Raw genomic sequence first — 18,764 nt, 5'->3', positions numbered from 1 at the left:
TTCTCTATTTTGCTTAACCGTTTAATTATTACCAGGGATAGAAAACTTGGTACTGAAGAGAATATAGCTAAAAACATAAATAAGTCACACTGGGACAACACATGAATGAGTGGGTGGTTCCCAATGGCATTTGTGGAGTATCCATTAGCCATTCTGTGTGTCTGTAAGGACAAAGGTGACACATGATTTCCATCAGTTCCCAGATCTTTCACTGCTTTTCCCTCCCCATTTGACCTGATTTTTCATTCTTCCTCTTATGGGTCAAATACAACCAATATAAATCACTATGAACCCACCAGATTTTAGGTTTGACTTTGGTGCTGTGTGTCTCCAGTCTCTACTTCATGAAAAAATATAAGAGATTGGGAAAGAAATATAAGATGGGTACAAGGAGGATTATGGATGAGGAGGACCGTCTCTGCTCCTACTTTTCCTGTGGACTTGACACCTTTCCAGATGCAGAAGTAGCAGATGATCCACGCCAGCAGGAGACACAGAGCCAGCTCCCAGCGCACAGTGCCCATATTGTGAATACCATCCGTTAGTCCCAGGACTCTCTTCCTGCCGATATCCAGGGACAGGGAGATAAGCATTAACACCCCAGATCCCATTAATCCAAACACACCTTTGACATTTTACCCCATGAAAAGACTAAGCAGATCTGCCTAGGCTCGCAGACGAGCGAATCACCCCAGCATTGCCAAGGGCTCACTACTCTGTCATTCCTGCGGATGCTTCTCTCCACTGTGCCCAGCTCTGTGCCTTCCCACCCTCCCAGCCCACTGCAGCGTGCCCATCAGACCCACACAGAATGAAATCATCATGTACCCCACACTGATCCATCACCCTGGCAGCTGCTAGGCAGACACTTCTCCATCCAAAGCAAGCTACTAATGTCATCATCAACCCATGGTCACTTCTCTTCCTTTCACCTCCCCATACACCACGGACATCCTGCACTTAAGTTAAAGTATTCTCTGTGTTTCCCATGTCCTTTATTCAGCCTCGTTCCCTGGATACTCACCATGAGCAAGGTGTAAACAGGAAAGCTCAGTCCTGCAGCTCATGCAGTCCCAGTAGCCCAGACCCACACTTAGGATTCCTATGCACTCCTTCCTCCAAATTAAGCCCCTTGTGGTTCCCTTCTCATTGCAGCTTGCACAAAAACCCCAAACAACTATTTGTGAGAGGCAGGAACCCACACATGTCAAGAACTGGGCAGGAAAGAGATTTTGGCAACATGCAGACTTTTTCTGCATCCACGGACATACCTCATATTCTCTGTGCTCTTTGGTTGTTGCAAGGGACAATCTCACTCCTCTCAGAGCACTTTAAGAGCTATAGAAACAGCATGGTTCTTGAAGCTCAACTGAGATGCTGGCCTGGTGCAGGACCCCTCTTTCAGAGGTGATTCACTACCTCCAGATCCATGGCCAGATCTTCCTGAGCACCTATCTGGTGCCTCACCTGTCTACCTCAGATCTCTCCTCCCCAAGTACAAAGACAGGGCAGCCAGATAGACCTCTTCCTTTGGCAAGATGTGTTCAGAAGAATGTGTTCAGAAGAAGTGAAATGGCAGTTTTACCCTTTCTATTTCACTGTGGAGAACTGATCAGTCTGCCCTGGCCTCTCCTTACAGAGAACACCCAGCTTAAAGAAAGTTCACGTTTATTTTGGTATTACTTTTCTGCCCTGACATCTCAGTGTCAGAACACGTACATGTGTGCACATGTGCTCCCTAGGCAGGCATGCTACTGCAAGCAGCCTTCAGGGTGCATCTAGTTCTCCTGGAATCTCCTTGACAGCTCTGTGCACTGTGCTCCCTATGTCTGACATGCCCCTGCTTCTGACATGTGGCACCTTACTTGGCCTTATGGAATCCCCTCCCACACCAGCATATTTCCTGGATGAGAGAGGAGCCTGAACAGAAGGAAGATGATCACGTACTCCCAAAATTCAACCACTGGAGAGGTGGCGTTTGCAGGCACAGTTCTGTTGTCCCAGTTGGAGATATTCAGAAAGTCCACACAGAGATCTACCAAAGGAAAAGGAAGTCAATGAGCCAGAGAAATTTTCCAAGGCCCCTTCATGAGGAATGTTCCTTCCCCACTGTTCCCTAACCTTCATGCTGACTGTACACAGACTTTTCACCCTGTGGTATAGAACATCTCATTAAACTTTTGTATCTCATTAAGCATCTCATTAAAGCCTGGCTCTCCCCAGCTATGAATTCCAGTCTAGGAGTAGGCAGGGGAAGGAGACAGGGGAAGGGGAGAGCAGTTCCCTGCCAAAATGGAAACCACATGACTGCAAAATGCAGATTATTGTGAGGTAGCCACAGTAGATGGCCAAAGATAAAGAAAAAAAGATACAAAAATAAAAAAGATAAAAAATCCCATTCTCCCACACCGTGCACCATTTGCTATCCACACATACATGGGTATATTCTCAAAAACCACAACCGCCTTCATGTTCCACTACACCATCCCCAACTCTGTCACTTAGTGTAAAAATGCTAAAGGATGGAAGAGATGCCATGCATCCAAGAAATGCATTTCATCATGCATTTGGCAAGCAAAAGATAGTCCACGGGAAAACAGAGGAATCCCAGCTCTGACTGGGAAGCTTCAGCACATGAAGAGAACATTTGTGGTTTTCCAAACAAAAACAAACCAACATACAAACAAGAAATTAAATAAATTAACATGTTGGGGGAGCTGAAGGAATCAATAAATTAACATGTTGGGGGAGCTGAAGGAATCAGATCCACTCTTTACAAAGCTGCTTACCTCTGCTGGGATGTAGGGGCAGAGGAAGCTGTGAGTAAATAGCCCATAGGGTGGGGAAACTTAACACATCAAAGGAATGAATCACCACAGTCAAGAAAATAAAAGGGCTTTAGCTGCTGCCGAAGCCCTTTCCAGCCTGGCTTTGAACTGAAAGCAAAACAACCTATTCAATATGGTAAAAAATAAGCCTGCCAAGCCTCATCAGATCCATGAAAGTGACTTCATATCTAACTCCACTTCCTAGGAGCAGACAAGTAAAGAAAGCATTTTCTACAAAACCCAAACAAATTCTGGGAATTGGGAAAAGGGAAAAGGGATCAGTGAATCTTTGATTCTGTGACTGCATGAATCTATTTGAAAACTGAGTCTCCACCTCCTACCTTTCCTCCCACCAGAAGCCAACCAGAGGAAGGTGTACCTGAGTTCCAAGGGTTATTGCAACTGGCCCATGGTAGCACCGCGGTGAATGAGCTGAACAGGTAGAAGAGTGCCCAGGACAGTATAATGATATAGTAGATGTTTAGATAGATCTCAATGCCTAGCGAGGAATATCCAATTCCTGTGAAGGAAAACAAAGCCTCTGAGAAACCTGTCAGATACAAAGTGTTTAAATTTGCCCCACTTCTCTCCCTCCCCCCCCCAGAAAAGGCATAATCCATGCAATGGTAAGAAGAGTGCAGGTGAGTTTATTTCTTGTGGAAAGACTCGGGCAAAAAGGGTTCTCACTGGTGATGCACACCAAGCATAAAATATGGTGATGGGGCAAAAGATCAGATATAGGAGACAAGCTCTGCCCTTAGGTCCTTGGGACACTGAGATCCTCAAAGGTGTCCAGAGAAGGGCAACAAAGCTGTGAAGGGTCTGGAGCACAGGTCTTATGGGGAATGGCTGAGGGAACTGGGATTGTTCAGTCTGGAGAAGAGGAGGCTCAGAGAAGACCTTATCACACTCTGAAAAGAGGTTGCAGCAATGTGGGGGTTGGCCTCTTCTCCCACGTAACAGAGATAGAACCAGAGGGTTCTATTGCCTCAGGTTGCACCAGCAGAGTCTCAGGTTGGATATTAGGAAACATTCCTTCTCAGAAAGAATGATGACACACTGGCACAGGTCGTCCAGGGAGGTGGTGGAGTCACCATCCCTGGAGGCATTCAAGAACTGTGTGGATGTGGCACTGAGGAACACATTTAGCAGTATGGTGCTGTTGGGCTGGCAGTTGGATTTAGCAGTCTTACTAGTCTTTTCCAGCCATTATGATTCTATGATTCTCTGTCCATCTAACGAGTGTAATAGACTCTCCTCTGGGGAGGAGAATTGTGAGAGTTAAATTCATTAACATCTTAAAGCCATTTAACAACCTTCTTCCATAAGAAAATTAGCTCAGGAGTCCTGGTTCTTACATCTGTACCTTAGCCCCAGCCCAGCTCCAGGCTGTCAGAGTGGTGGCTGCAGCATGACAACCCTAGTATGCAGGACACATGCAGCCCCATTCTCTCTTCAGCATTTGTCCCAGTTTCCATGGAGGTGTTTGTCTGTCAACACACCCTCTTACCCAGCACCACTCACCTTTAGTCACCTACAGGAATCACCTGCACACACAGCAGGTACCAGGAGAGAAAACAAGGCTGCAAGAGAGAGGAAGGGAGGTGGAATAGGGAAAAAAAGTAAGGAAAAATAAAAGAAAGGAAAGAAGGAAAGAAGGAAAGAAGAGAGGAAATGAGGAAGGGAGCAAAAGAGGGAAAGAAAGGGAAAGAGAAGCAGAATAATGCTTCCAAAAGAGGCTCTGAGTCACTAATTTTTAGAAACTGCTGCCAGCAGTTCCTATAAGTTGACTCACCTTCAAAGATGGGACAGATCTTCCTCCAGGCAGTGACCCCTCCTTGGCTGGTGTACTGCCCCAGTGCTGTCTCCAGAAGGAACAGTGGGATCCCACAGGTGAAGAGAAAGATGAGGTAGGGGATGAGGAATGCTCCTGCAAAGAGAGGCCAGATACTGCCTCAGGAACCTCTTTAACCTTACCCCACACACCCCTTACAGGTACCTTGGGCCACAGCTGGAATCCTCTAGATGTAAACAGAACTATTTCCCTGAATTAACTGTGTGGCCTCTGCAAAAGAGAAAGTTCTCTTACTTCATCAGTTCTCGGAAAAATACAAGTCTGGTCTGCCTTGTGCTGCTGCAGTACTGCTGTGTTTGGTCTTGGCCAATGACTAGAGGTAAGGTAGAGCTGGGCAAGGGGAAAAGACCACACTGAAGAAATTATCCCTGCTGTCATTCCTCAACTTCATGCTCACTTTCAGCAGGAGACAGGCAAAGCTCAAGGAGCCCTTGCTTCACATAATCACATTTGTTCTGCCTGTCTTGGGAGGCAGAGAAAACTTGCTTGGAGGATACAAACCTGGAGACTGTGGCATTTCTTGATAAACAATAAATGTGTTGAGGTATACATTTCCTTGAGACAAATTTCATGTCAAATTAGACAAGTAGTTTTGCACTGAAAGAATGGAAGTAGAGGGATGGCAAGACAGTATCATTCTAGTATTTTCAAAATGAAAAAGCTTAACTTCTCTCTCTGGTTTTTCATTAAAATAAAGAGTGTGAGGCTTCCACGCTTCCACTCCCCTCCAAAGACAGGCAATGAAAGTGAAGCAGGTCAGGGCAGATGCCTTTCTGACAGGGTCCTTCCATCACACAGCAAAATGTGGTCATGAGCCTGGGGAGCAGCCGCACTGTGGGCAGCAGAGATGAGGGCCCTGTCCTCAGCAGGACCAGGCTTTGTTGGCAGGTCCCAATTCTCCCCTGCCAGTACAACCACTCATGCTGAAATTCCTTCTTATGAAGGATAATTAGCAATTAGGAACATTTCCTCTTGTTTTAAAGCCAGCAGTGTTACAATAACAAGCTGGTCCAGATTTTTTTCTAAACACAGCTGTGCTGTAGCTATGGGGGACCTGAGGTTGGAGGCAGGGAACCCAGCTCACAGCCTCCATACAGGTTTGCAGAGCAGGCAGTGGGAACTGCTTACACTAAACCAGAGGCAACTGCTCCTTTGCTGTTACAAGACCCCTTTGCAACAAATCTGCAGGACAACTTTATTATCCTGTGCATGCAGGGGCCTTCCAGCAAACCAGACCCTCTCCTTTGGTATTATGTCTCAAAGGCTGACCTGTTTTATTCTGAGCAACAAGAGCTTTCTTACATCTTTCCTGTCTCGTCTCCCTTAACCTTTCCAGGCTGTTACCAGCTGATACTCCAGCTGCCATCTCCTCCTCTCTTTGTTTCTCCACTGAAGGAGGCTCAGAAAGAAAGACCCCAGAAACAAACCTCCTTTCCTTACAGTTCTGTAGCAACTACAGGATGCTGAACAATTAGATCAAACTTGAAGTGAAACCATACACAAGCTTACGATCCGTTGATTCACAAAAAGTTAACACGATTGTTTTTATGCCATCAGTCTTTACAACTTCATAACTGTTTCACTGCATTGGAAAGCAGGGAAAGGTAACAGGACACCATTCTCAGGCTGGGAGCAGTGGAGCACTTATAAAAGGCAAATACCTTTTTTTTTTTGCAACCATGTTGAGGGCTTTTCCAATGGTTAAGGATATAATTCAGCATCATGAGAAAAGCAGTGTGTTGTCCCATAGAAGTTTGTTGGCCATTCGGTTCCCTGAACTGGATACCATAGACATACACTATGTAAAGGTATCATCTAAGCCCCGGAAAGAACTTTCCATGCAGAAGATTTGGCCTTTCTCTCAAAGCATCACTGCAGAATGGACTGTTCAATATTGTGCAGCACCAGTGTTAGCTATCCTGTGCTCTTCTGACTTACTGCGATCAAAATCTCAAAGAAGGAAACTAAAGGATCTGCTAAAACCCATTCCAGGTTCAAGAAAAGACTCATATTTTCTTAAACCATCTTCTTATCCAACCCCTATCTGGCTCAGAGGTGACATTGTACTGACTCCAGCATGATTTGGAAGGACTCCAGAAACAGCACAGGGGATGAGAATTTGGTAATCTTGGAATGAATAACAGCTGAATCAGTAATCTGTTGGTGACAGCTCACAGCACATGGGGGAAGAATGGCCTTTGAGACATGGCCTGTGGGGAAAAAAATATTTAAGGCAAGGGGAACATGCTAACAAAAGCTAGTGACAGTCAGTTATTGTCTTCTTCCTCCCCAGCTACGTGTTATTGTTATGAAATCTTATTTTTTAACCACTTAATGATTTTATTGCATTGTTATTGTGAAAGGGGCAGCCACACAAGAAACAAAAGGGAAGGGAATAGATGCTTCCTGGGGACAGATTTCCCTAGCAGTGTGTTGACCACTGGGAGAACTGCTCATGGGGAAGCAGTAGCTGCATCCTTCTTCTTTTCATCCTCTGAGAAAACCCTTCTCACACACGTTCTCAGAGATGGCCCTTCTGTCTTATATTTCCCTATGCAACAAGACAAGATGCTTCAGCTGATGCCTTCCATTACTTCTGGAGCTAACTGAGTTATGCTGGCTTAATAAAACACTGTATTTCCCTCATAACCACAGGGCAGCCAGCCCTGGGAGAGTTGCAGATGGGAGTTCCAGTGTCCTGGAGAAGGAAGAGGGCACCCAGGTGCCAGGAAGGACATACCAGGCTTTAGCAAGGATACTGGCACCATCAAAGCCTTTTCTCCCCTCTAACAAGGACCTGAGAGAAGTGGGGATGACAGATAGAGTGGGAAAGGCAATGACGCAGAAGGAGGTTGATGCTGGCTTTCTGACCCTTCACAGCTCATTTTGGAAGACCATCTGTGTCTCTGAACACCAAAGAGCCTTGAAGAGTTCCTGAGAGGGAGGGCTCCCCTCCTAAAAGATTCATTTGTAATTAAAACTTGTCAGAGCTGCTTTGAGAAGCAGCACCCACTGGGAAGAAATAGGTCCAGATACGAGTGTATCTTGAGTTGGCCTGCACACCAAGGACAACTCTTGCTGACAACTTACCACCGCCGTTCTTGTAGCAGAGATATGGGAACCTCCACACATTACCAAGACCAATGATCTCTCCAGCCACGGACAGCACAAACTCCACTTTGCTGCTCCACTGGCCTCGCTCTTCCATTTCCTCCTTTTTTGTCTCTTCAGGAGCTACAAGTGCCCCATTGGGCTCTGCCTCCTTGGTTGTGTCTCTTGTCATGACTCTGTGGGACAGAGGAAAAATAGACTGCAGGTGCAGGGAGCTGCTGGCTGGAGAAGGAGTGAAAGGACCAGCCACAACAACAGACTCATTATTAATGTCACCGTGAGTGCAAAACTGAAAGAAAAACATGTAGGAGAAAGCACAGAAAATTCACTCACTGCTTGAGAAGCCACGCTGAATGTGGCTTGGCCTACAGGGGCAGAACAAGAAAGATATTTTCCAGTCTGTACAGAATACTGAATTATCTGTAGCATCATCTTAATTAAGCAAGGTTAGTCATTGCTTGTTGCAAAATGCAGTTTTCTATTGTACACATTGTCCTTTTTATAGGCTGGTCAGTCTAAATTGAGCCAAAATTCACTTAGGCCAGAGTGAATCTTCTTGCTGATAACTTCTTCACATCGATTCCCAGCATTTGATTATAAAGGGAAGATTAAGTGTAAAGACAGGAATCTTCTTTGACCTGTCTGAAATAATCCTCCTCAGAAGCATGCTCTAGTGGGTTGCCTGGTATAAGGATGCACATGGAAAGCACAGACCTAACATGAACAGGGTAGATGATGAACTGTGCCAGGGAAGTCCTACATCTTGCAGGTGGCTTCACTGAGAAGAGGTTGGCCTTGGAAGGGCCAGTTGGTGTCAGCAAGGGATAGATGTTCCCATGCTTGAGTTAGGAAGCTGCACTGGAAGCAAATCTCTCCAAAGCAGCAATGTCTCTGTTAAAGGCTTCCACCCCCACTATCTGTAAGTGCAAAGAAACCAGGGCTTTGTCTCTTCACATTAGCTTACTGGTGGTTAGGTAGGTATTGTAACATCACATCTACTTCTTCCTCTGTGCATCCTAAGGGACCATCCCCATTTCCAAGGATCAGCAGAGATAGGAATCTGTGCTGCCCATGCTGTTCATCTCTTTCTCTGTCCTTGGATCTCCTCTGGACCTCTGCAGCTGAGTCTCCCCCAGGTGCAGTCCAGGCATGGCTCAGTCCAGTGACTCAGTCCAGGAACCTCTCCCAGCCAACAGAATGAGCAATAGCTCACCATGCTTTTCCCCACCTTACAGGACCTTCAAATCCATCTAACAACCTTTTGCAGCCTCATATGGAACCAGGACACCGTTCTTTCTCTCCTTGTACATTCTCTTCAGTTTTCTCACTTAAGACTAGCTAGTGTGTCAGCCGGATCATGTTCAGTAAGGACTATCAGGAAGCCTGAGACAACTGGGAATAACAATACTTATGGTCTTACCAACAAACTGGCCCAGTAGCATACAAACATCACAGCATTTCTTTTGGTGCAGTGTTCAACAGGGTGAGAGGGAAGCAGGATCAGGTTGGTGATGCTCAAGCTTGCTTCACACAAGACAGCATCGTTATTACTGTGTCTCATTTGCTTCTGCAAGTTGCCTAATGCAAATGAAATCATTTCCTAAATGCTAACCCTCTGGATATATCAGGTCCTCAGGCAGAGAAAGACACTTGCATATGAAAAGACAATTTTTAGTGAATGTGCATAGCAAAGCAAGCAGCTTTTGGCAGAAGGCATATTTTCTGTCATTCAAGTACAGAAAAGAAACCGGACCACAGTGCAAAATATCGATTGCTCTGTAAACGCCCAGGTCTTTGTGTCCCCATCATCTGCCTTTGTGCCAAGGGGCCCCTACTCTTCCCTTTGACACCAGCAGCACATTTCAAAGAGTCACAGAATCTCTCAAGTTGGAAGAGATTCAGAAGGATCATTGGGCACAACCCATGACTCCACACAGCACCACTCAAACCCAAACCCTGTGTCTGAGAGTGTTGTTCCAACTCCCCTTGAACTCCGGCACCCAGGGCTGTGCCCACAGCCCTGGGCATTCTGTTCCATGCCCACCGCCCTGTGGTGCAGACCCTGCCCCTGACCCCCAGCTGCCCCTCCCCTCACATGGCTGCCTGCTGAAAAACACTGCACAAAGATTCTGGTTCCCTGTTAAACCTGAAAGCTTTTCAACCCCAGCTTTGCCACTTCCACTTTGTTTCTCTGCTGTTATGGATGTGGAGGGCAAGGGCTAGGTCCTGCAGCCAGCCTTTTCCTGGCTTCTGAAGGACCCTCTCTCTGCTGCCGGCTTGCTGCAGGGCTGCCAGCTGGCTCATCAGTTCATTCAGATGCTGCAGCACAGCCTCCTCGGCTCTGAGAGTAGCAGAGCTCCTCACACTGTCAAATGGGAGAGAAAAAATAACACGTACTTAATGAAACATGTTTGATCTGTCACAGTCCTTGGCATGTCCCAATTTGTTGCAGTCCAGGGCGCATTATCAAGTACAATGATGCTTAAGTCTGAGCTTATTGGGGATGTCATGAGAAGCTGACAGGAGAGGACTTTGCTAATTCTTTGCTTTTGTTCTTTTAATGCAAGGAGATCCAAGAAGCAGCCTACTTCTAATATTTGTCTTTTCTCTGTCTGTGCATTAGCCCTGTCTCACAGAAGGGTAGGGAAGCTCACTGATGGGCAGCCACCTCCTCTGTCCAGCCCAGGAGACAGTGCTGAGTGCCAGCCCAGAGCCCTAGTGCTGCTATCAATGATGTCTGGAGCAGGACATGGGCTCTGACCCACTCTGATCCCATCCCCTGTTCCCAGAACAAGCCAACATGAAGTGTAGAACCTGGAATGCTGCCCTGGGAAAGCATGGATCAGCAGGGGAGATGCTGAACTTGTGGCTTTATTTTCCTATTGCAAAAAATGGAGAAGCACCCAAGTTATAGAAATAAACCTTTTCAACTGGGTATGGGTAGTAACTTAAACTAGTGCCCAAAGTTTGGGCCCTCTGTGCCTCGAGCTCCTATTTCTCCCTTCCCAAGCAAAATGATACACAGCATTACACATCAGATTTCCCTCCCCTGCATTGCCTGCTGTTTCTATGAGGAAGCCTATTCACACAACTCCTGCTTCCTTTCTGGAACATCTACTCCCACTGTGCTCCTGCCCTATATGTTCCCAGGCCAGATGGGGACTCAAATAGCTTCTTGTTTCCAGCTAGGAATAATATGAGTCTCCCACAGCAGTCCAGACACCCTCTGTGTGACATCTTCCCCGACATGCATTTTCTTCTCCCTTTAGATACTTCTGTCCTAATACAAGCTTGGAAAAAATACTTTTTCTTCTCACTGCCTGCCTGCAATTCTACTGCTCTTCCTTCACTAAAGTTTGGAGAAAAATCCCCTGGCTCCTTTACTCTCAATCTCTTTTGTTCCTTTGCCACGAGGTCCTTCCCATGACTGAGATGCCCCTGGTACAGCCCATGGTTCTGCCCCTCATCCACTACCTCCATCTTCTGACCTCACCTCCTTCCAACCTCACCAGCCACTTTCAGTTGTGCCCTGCTGTATTTTCAACCCTCAGTCCATCAATAAGGTGCCTGGAGCAGGTTGCCCAGAGAGGCAGTGGATGCCCCATCACTGGAGACACCCAAGGTCAGGCTGGTCGGGGCTCTGAGCAACCTGATCTACCTGTGGAGGACCGTTCATTGCAAGGAGGATGGACCAGATGATCTCTAAAAGTCCCTTCAAATTCAAATGATTCTACAAATGAAAGCATCCTTTGAAAGCAAATCCTGGTGGTACCTCAGCCCCTCCTAAAAAGGACTGATTGAGGACTGCTCATATGAGATGAGGAACAAGAAGAAAAAGAGAAGGAAGCCTTCAGGAGTTCTGGCATAAAAGGGAGAAGCTTGTCTTCCCACAAGCCCAGTGTCACCACTCAGGAGCCCTGACTCTGGGCAGATGACCTCCTCTGTTTGACCTCTTCTGCTGTTTTATCTCAAGGCAAACGAGAAGAGGGCAGTCTCAGGAGCAAACAGTGAATCAGCAATTGATACCATATCAAAAAGCAGAAGATAACGCTCAGCAGAGGAAGCGCAATGTAAAGCACCTTTGGACGCTGGGAGGTGTTGTCTGAGCTGCAGGAAGCAGAGTTGCAGGTGATGGCTGCAGACAGCTGCACTGCATTTCTGCATCCTGACTTTATTGTGGAAGAAGTAGCAGCCAAGTACATAAACTGCAATCTGAGGTGGGGAGGGAAGAATCAGAAAGAAGGCAGGCTGTGCTGTGTTATGCAAGGAGGAGCAGGACGATGCAGGAAATTTGCTGGCTGCACGATATGAGCTGGCAGCTGGAATCCTGTACTGCATGCCAATGACAAGAGGAGGGAGCAGGGACAGAGAACCAGAGTACAGTGCCAGGGTACAGCTGAAAGAGCAATCCAGGCTGGAGCAGTGCTGCTGCTGGAGCAGGACATAGCCACAAGATGTACAGGGAAATGTGAGCAGTAGTTCTTCCCAGCAACACAAATAGGGGTTGCTGCTCACAAATCTGAACTCTTCTGGAGCATGGCTTGCTCCAGCTGCAAGAAGAAGAAGGGCAAGAAAAGGTACAGCAAGAGAAAAGTGATCAGTTCCCAGTCACCGGTTCAAACTAAAATGCCTCTCTTTTCAAGATGTTGAAAGCTAACTGGCATCTTTACATGTCTCAATTAACTTGCAGGTGGTGTGGGCTACAGGGTATCTCAAAGCATCTGTCCAGTAAGGTTCTTGGGGCACAGAAGCTGCCATGAGGATCAGACCCTGCTTGCATTTTCTCCAACATGAAATAAGGGCAATGCTCCTGCATTCAGCGTGTTTGCTGTTCACTGACACCAGCAAGAATGAGAGAAGAAGCATCTGCAGAGATGCTAGTGACATGTACATCTATGATGCAAACTGCAAGGAGTGCAGAGTGCTGTCTTTTGTGGCTCAGGGGGACCAAGCTGTTCCTCATCCTCTGCCAGCACAGCAACACAGCCAGAACAAGCCAGCAGTGCAGGCTTTTTTCTTCTCCCCACTGGCTCCTAAGTGGCTGCAGCTCATTGTCACTGCTGCAGAGGGCAAAGCCTAAGAAAACCATGAAAGCCCCAGCCCTGCAGCAACCTGGGCCTGGTTGGAGTCTGTTCCTAGCTGGATGCTTGGTAGCCAGCCAGAACTCATGGGCAGCAGAGAAGTTCTGCTGGGGCAGGACAGTGACCTGTCGTGCAGCCCCACAGGGACAGGACAGAGTCCAGGGCAGGGGACATGGTGGCTGCAGAGCCGCTCCTTCACAGAGCTTCAAGCTCGGGGAGCACATGGGTATGCATGGAAGTCTCGGGGCCTTGCCCAGAGCACCAGCAGGCAGCAGTAAGGCACAGGACCTGCTGGGCAACCCTTGGCAGGGACCACATCTGCAGCCCTGCATTCAGCACTGATGGGCAGAGTTGTGAAGGCCAGGTCCAAGGTTCAGACCCTCGTATCTCCAGATCTCAGTGAAGAAAACTACAGCAATAGCATTTCCAATGGCATTGGATGAAAGCCCCCATTCACCACAGTGATTGCTTTAAAAGCACTGTTGTTGATTTAAGGAGATGTGGATCAGGTGTTATGAAACCCCCACGTGATCTGCTTGGGTTTGTTCACAAACACGCCCTCAGATCACCGAGCTTCTGCACATGCACAGTCCTTGCCTTCTCCCTGCCCTCCCCCAGGCTGGTTCTTCACCCCTAACTGGGAATAGATCCGAGGACACCCTGAGCAGGAAGGACAAGGAGCAGAGAGCACCTCTTGGAGCCGCAATCCCGAGCCCACGCACTAGCACAGGGCCAGCAATCTGCAGGGTAGCACGGTGGGAGTCACTGCCTCCTGTTTGCCTAGAAGCTTTTCCCCCTACACATCTCTACCTAGCTATTGCTGCTTTTCATTCCCATCCTTCTCTGGCCCCCTCTTATGTCTTTCTCCACCTTTCTGCTGCATGAGGACTTCTCTTGCTCTGCTGCAGCCTTCAGTGCCAATTGCCCATCCTTCAAGTATCCACCACTTCTTGGCAGTGCAATGCTGCCTGCTCTGTCCTGCAGGAACCATTAGGAACAAGCTCTTCCCTACGCTGATCCCAACCAATAATTGCTCCCCACCCTCCAGCTCTCTCTCCCTTTGCTGGGAAGTGTTTTCCCTCACAGATTCACTGTCCCACTCCCAGCCAGACATGCAGGCGAGCAGATGCCCAGCTCACCTGCACCCATGTGGGATCTGCCCAGGCAAGCCGGTCCCGTCTCACCAGCGTCCGGATGGGGAATCCACTGCACGCCGGGGAGATGCAGCAAGAGTTAAGGCAAAGGCTCCCCTCTCTCCTCCTCCAGTCCCTCCCCTTCAACCAGCTCCCCCCATTAAAATGTCACCCTGCTCTCAGGTGGGTGGTGGGGTGGCACAGGGAGGTGTGCCGGGGAGGGAGAACTCTCTCTGCTGCTCCCTTTCTGTGTATGCCTCTCCAGACCTTGAACTGCGGCCCTGACAGGAAAGCAAGAATAGCAAGCAGCTGTGGGTGGACAGGGCAAAGGCCCCACATTTGCAAAGATCAGCCACAGCCATCGGCAGTGAGCCCACAGACCCCAAATGACAGCCCCAGCTACCCGCCTGCTCTGCACCCATCTCAGCACCAATGTACTTTTCCAGGGTTGATCGTGAGCTTTGCCAGCAGCAGGCATTCCAGTTCTGCTACTTTTCTCAAGTCAGTTCAGCTCCATACATTATTATTTTTTAATGGTTGTTACTGTTTCATCTATCACTTTGCCCATAAGCATGCCTGCCAGATTCCTACTGACCTTTTCACGTATCCGTGCCGTCAAACCAGAGCCGCATGCAGGATTCAAACTGGGACACGTCCACCATACACCAGGGTTAGAGCTTCATCTGGTCACCAAAATGCTGACAGCAGCCTTCTGGGTCACGAGAGACCACAGCATGAGCACCACAGTCCCTGCTGATTGGGACCATGCTGCTGCCTGTCCTGCTGCAGAGCTCCAGTGTCACACAGGGCAGCTGGGGAAGAGGGGCAGAAGAGGTTATCCAGATATGGAGGGGGATCGAGATAAGCCTAGGTAAGCAGAGCTGACCTAAAAACCTCATTTATCCACACTGAAGTATTTCACAAGATCATCACGGCCTTTTGCAAAACTGTAGATGGGAAAAGACCTGTGACATTCAGGCAAAAGAAGAAGAAAGCCAACCTAAATGAAAACTTTATCTAGAAATGAGTGAAAATCACCCTCCATCAGGGAAAAAAGGCTGTTATTTCTACTCTTCTAACTAGAAAATACCAGAAGTTACACTCAGTCTTTACAGTTTCTCCCCAGGTAATAATTCTCCTCCTCCCTACCCTGCTCCCCGCTGGCTGGCAGCGCTCCTCACCTCCCTTCTTCTCTCACTCTTTGGGGCCAGAGCATGGTGCAGTCTGGCTTCCATCCCGCTGTGCTTCAGCCAGAGGAGCCACCACAGCTCATGCCCATCCACCTTCTGGCACCTTTGCTAATGAAACCAAAGAAACACTGTCTTCACAGCTGCTTGTTTGATCAGGAATTTGCCTTGTCAGCTGAACGCTGTATTTTTAGAGGAGCTTCCCCAAGGCATTCTTATAATTTATGTTTTATGTTTATGGTTAATTTCTGCTTAAGCAAGCCTGTGACTTCCTACAACAATTCCACTGTAACTAATCACAAGTGAATATAACCAAAGTAACGAGTGCTAACGAGGCCCTGCAGTACAGTAATGGGCTCCCGCTGCTGCAGTGCTGCTCCAGTGCAGGGCCTCACTCTGCCCCTCTCAGCAATGCCCATCGCAGTCAGTCCCTTCCAGGGGCTCTGGAGAAGAAGAAGCTGTCAAGAGTCTCCTCCTTTGGAAGCACATTCAAGGCAAAATGTTCCTTTATCCTACAGCTCCCATGGTAAAGGAGAGGACAAGGTAAGGGGAGATTATGCAGGAGCTCAGTGTTGGCAACAACAGTGGGCTGTGGGGAGGATTAGAGATGCTAGGGCAATGTCCTTGGTCTGACAGGTTCTTTGAGTCTAACAGCAATGCTTGCTGGTGATCAGAGACCAAGGAGGACTATGGACAAACATCAGGCAGAGGGCACAGGGCAGCAAATCCTATTGCCATGGGGTGCCCGAGGTGACAGCAAATATCTACAGTGCGTAGGTCACAAAGACGCAAAGGACATTGTGTAGCTGTTGGGACAGAGAAGCACATGTTGGTGCCCAAAGCAACTTGATGTACCAACGACCCAGCCAAAATCATTGGGATTCCCTTATATGAACTTCTCATATAGAAATGGAAGAAAAAAAGAAAAAGAATATACAGCAGGAAAAAAAAAACAGGTATTCAATCCCACCCCTATATTCCTGAAACTTACTAATTGACTTTTTAGACTAAATTACAGATTTGGGATTCTGAATGTGAGGGGGAAGTTCAAAGAATTGCATGCCTTTTGTCTGACGAGACATTGTTCCTTCCCCTTCTGGGGAGGGTCTGAGTTGGGGTATGTGCCACAGCCTGTGAGAGGAGGAGTGCTGGGCTGATCCTGAATGCAAAACAACTCAATTCACCATATTCCAAGTCAAAAAAAGATCACCACGTTCCAAATTTCACCGACCTTTGGGGTGCTGTAAAATAAGTGGTAGGTGCTGCTGTGATTTAAACACGGAGTCTTTAAAAATGCTGCGAGAAATGCCGTATCTGGAAGTTTCAAGTATACTCATTTCAGATTTAGTCCATCAATCTGCTCGATGAATAATGAGAATCTACTCAATTTATATTTCAAGCCAGGCATCGCAGCTTTCAATTCTTCATCCCAAAGTGCTATTGCAAATAAGAATATCCAAAATACCTTTGGTGTTGTGTTGGTTTGTTTTTTGTTTTTTGTTTTGTTTTTTGTTTTTTTTTTTTTGCTTATCTGACCTGCAGAGCTCATCCAAGGCTTTACAGCAATTAGGTCATTTAGGAACACAGGCTTGGGAGGTTTCCTGGCTCATACATAACCAGATCGATAAACCACATGCCCAATTCAATGGACACCAAGCTATTTGGAAACAAAGCAAGTCACAAGCTTTTCAGCAGGCTCCCATTTTGCCTAAATGAAGCTGAGCAGACTTTCTACCTCAGCCATTTTCTAGAGGTAGTTTCAACACATCTCCCTGGTGGACTAAATCTCTTACAGATATTACTGGAAAATGAAAGTATATTTTTGTTTGAAATTAGTAGGACATGGAAGAGAATGTGTTCCTGGAGCTTCTAGTATGCTTCATATAAAAAGCCAACTGCAAATTATCCTCTGTATTAAACTCCATTCATTCATTTCTGGAAATAATTTCTACCAGCCAGTGCTGTATGAAAGAGGAATGGCTCCATCCACCATCACACTGGAGGTCTCTTCCCAAAGGGACTTTTCCTGGGTTTCTGAACTCTTTCCTACCCTCAGCTCACAGATAAGCATCAACATGTACGTGCTCAGGAGTCTAAAACAGCACATGCCACAGGTGGGAAGGAATACGATTCCTATGGGAGAGAACTGGCTGCAGCTCAGAAAACACCAACAGGCAGCAGGAACCAAAGTGCCCCCGTCGTCCTGAGCCAGGGCAAGTCCCTCTATGTCTCTACAGCTGGTGGACTGCCCATCACCCACCATGCAAGTGAGGTCAAAGAGCCTCACAACTTGGAGGGTCCCCTGATCCACTTCAAAGACTGGCCTGAGGGATGACCATCATCTTTTAAGAAAGGGAAGGAAGAAATCCTCTGGAGCACAGCCAGACTGTTTACTAATCATCATCACTTCCCATAGACATCTATATGCTGCTTATGTGTGGAAAGAAAGAGCTGGCACTGAACCAGAGGAAAGGGTCTTCTCTCAGGCACCTTACCTAATCTTTTCCTGCAGAAACCCCTACCATGTACTGCTTGCACCTATCCAAGTGCCCCACAGCAAGAAGGCAAGCAGACAGCAGGAAGCACTCCTCCTTCATATCCCCTTGCCCCAAGGAATGGTGCTGGGGACCAGTCCCATCTCCCTGCAGGAGCACCCTGTGCCACCAGCCTGCCCAAGGAGGAACCCCTGCACCTCGCCTCTCTGCTGCAAGCAGTAGCTGAGGTCCTGGGGCCACCTGGTGGCTCATTGTGTGGATTGTTAGAATTCCTGTTCTCTCCATGCTGGGTGCTCCAGCAGCACCAGACCAGGCCATATAGCCCGGTGCCCAGCAGTCCTTGGGAAAGCCAAGCTCCATTCACTCACTCAGCCTTTCCTATACTCTGGCTTTCTCAGGGTTACCTGAGAACTATCCAGATTCCCAGGGCTAAGTGTCCTCTGGCTGCACTCTTCAGATGCTGAGACTACAACACTTAAAACAACAGTTCTTTGATCGTTATTGTTATCTTTTTCTTTTTCTTTTTTTTTTTTTCCCCACCCAAACAGCCTGAAAATGAGAGGCTCTATTTGTGACTGAGTTGACATAACATTGCAGATCCCATCTCAGCCATGCAGCCTTTCCTCCATATGCAGGGAAACAAAAATAGCAGGTTCTAGAGAACCTGGCATCCAGTCATCACAAAAATGACTTAGACCTGCAGAGATGAGGGACAATTTCCCACAGTGCTTCACTTGCATGAAGAAACACCAGCCTATACACTTCTCCCAGGCCCTGGGAATAGCCCAGTGATTCATCAGCCAGATGACTCTTTTGGATGGGAGCAGGTGATGGCTCCAGTAGAAGGTGGCACTGCACCAAGAACCCCAATCCTATTTCATACAGAGGTCTCCCAGTCAGCATTCCCCACTTCCCTTCCCACCTTAACCAAGCTTCTTCTCTCACCACCCTCCTGTACAAATGTGCCACTGCAACAGAGGTGCAGACCTGGAGCCCAGCACAGCTTCACTGATACACACCCCACCAAACACAGTGTAAGCAAGTGATGCTGGTCACAGAAAATGAGACAGTCTG

The 18,764-nt window shown here is 47.6% G+C and overlaps 1 protein-coding gene across 3 annotated transcripts in view; it reads right to left on the bottom strand.

The window, feature by feature from the left end:
• The window catches only part of SLC6A12 (solute carrier family 6 member 12), a 34,357-nt gene extending 19,498 nt beyond the window's left edge, over positions 1-14,859 (bottom strand). The window contains exons 1-7 of one of the 3 annotated variants that reach the window (XM_015865812.2): positions 14,604-14,853; positions 14,015-14,081; positions 7,774-7,970; positions 4,624-4,758; positions 3,208-3,348; positions 1,948-2,035; positions 429-561 (exon numbers count right to left, since the gene is read on the bottom strand). In XM_015865812.2, coding sequence (XP_015721298.1) covers positions 429-561; positions 1,948-2,035; positions 3,208-3,348; positions 4,624-4,758; positions 7,774-7,966 — 690 coding nt within the window. In that variant the 5' untranslated portion in view covers positions 7,967-7,970; positions 14,015-14,081; positions 14,604-14,853. Of the gene's footprint in view, positions 1-428; positions 562-1,947; positions 2,036-3,207; positions 3,349-4,623; positions 4,759-7,773; positions 7,971-14,014; positions 14,082-14,603 lie in introns of all 3 variants that reach the window. The other 2 variants (XM_015865817.2, XM_015865803.1) reach the window with 2 other exon arrangements.
• Positions 14,860-18,764: the final 3,905 nt, after the last annotated feature.

Source organism: Coturnix japonica, chromosome 1 (genome assembly GCF_001577835.2).
Source record: "Coturnix japonica isolate 7356 chromosome 1, Coturnix japonica 2.1, whole genome shotgun sequence".
Lineage (NCBI taxonomy): Eukaryota > Metazoa > Chordata > Aves > Galliformes > Phasianidae > Coturnix > Coturnix japonica.
This window is presented reverse-complemented; position numbering and strand designations above follow the sequence as displayed.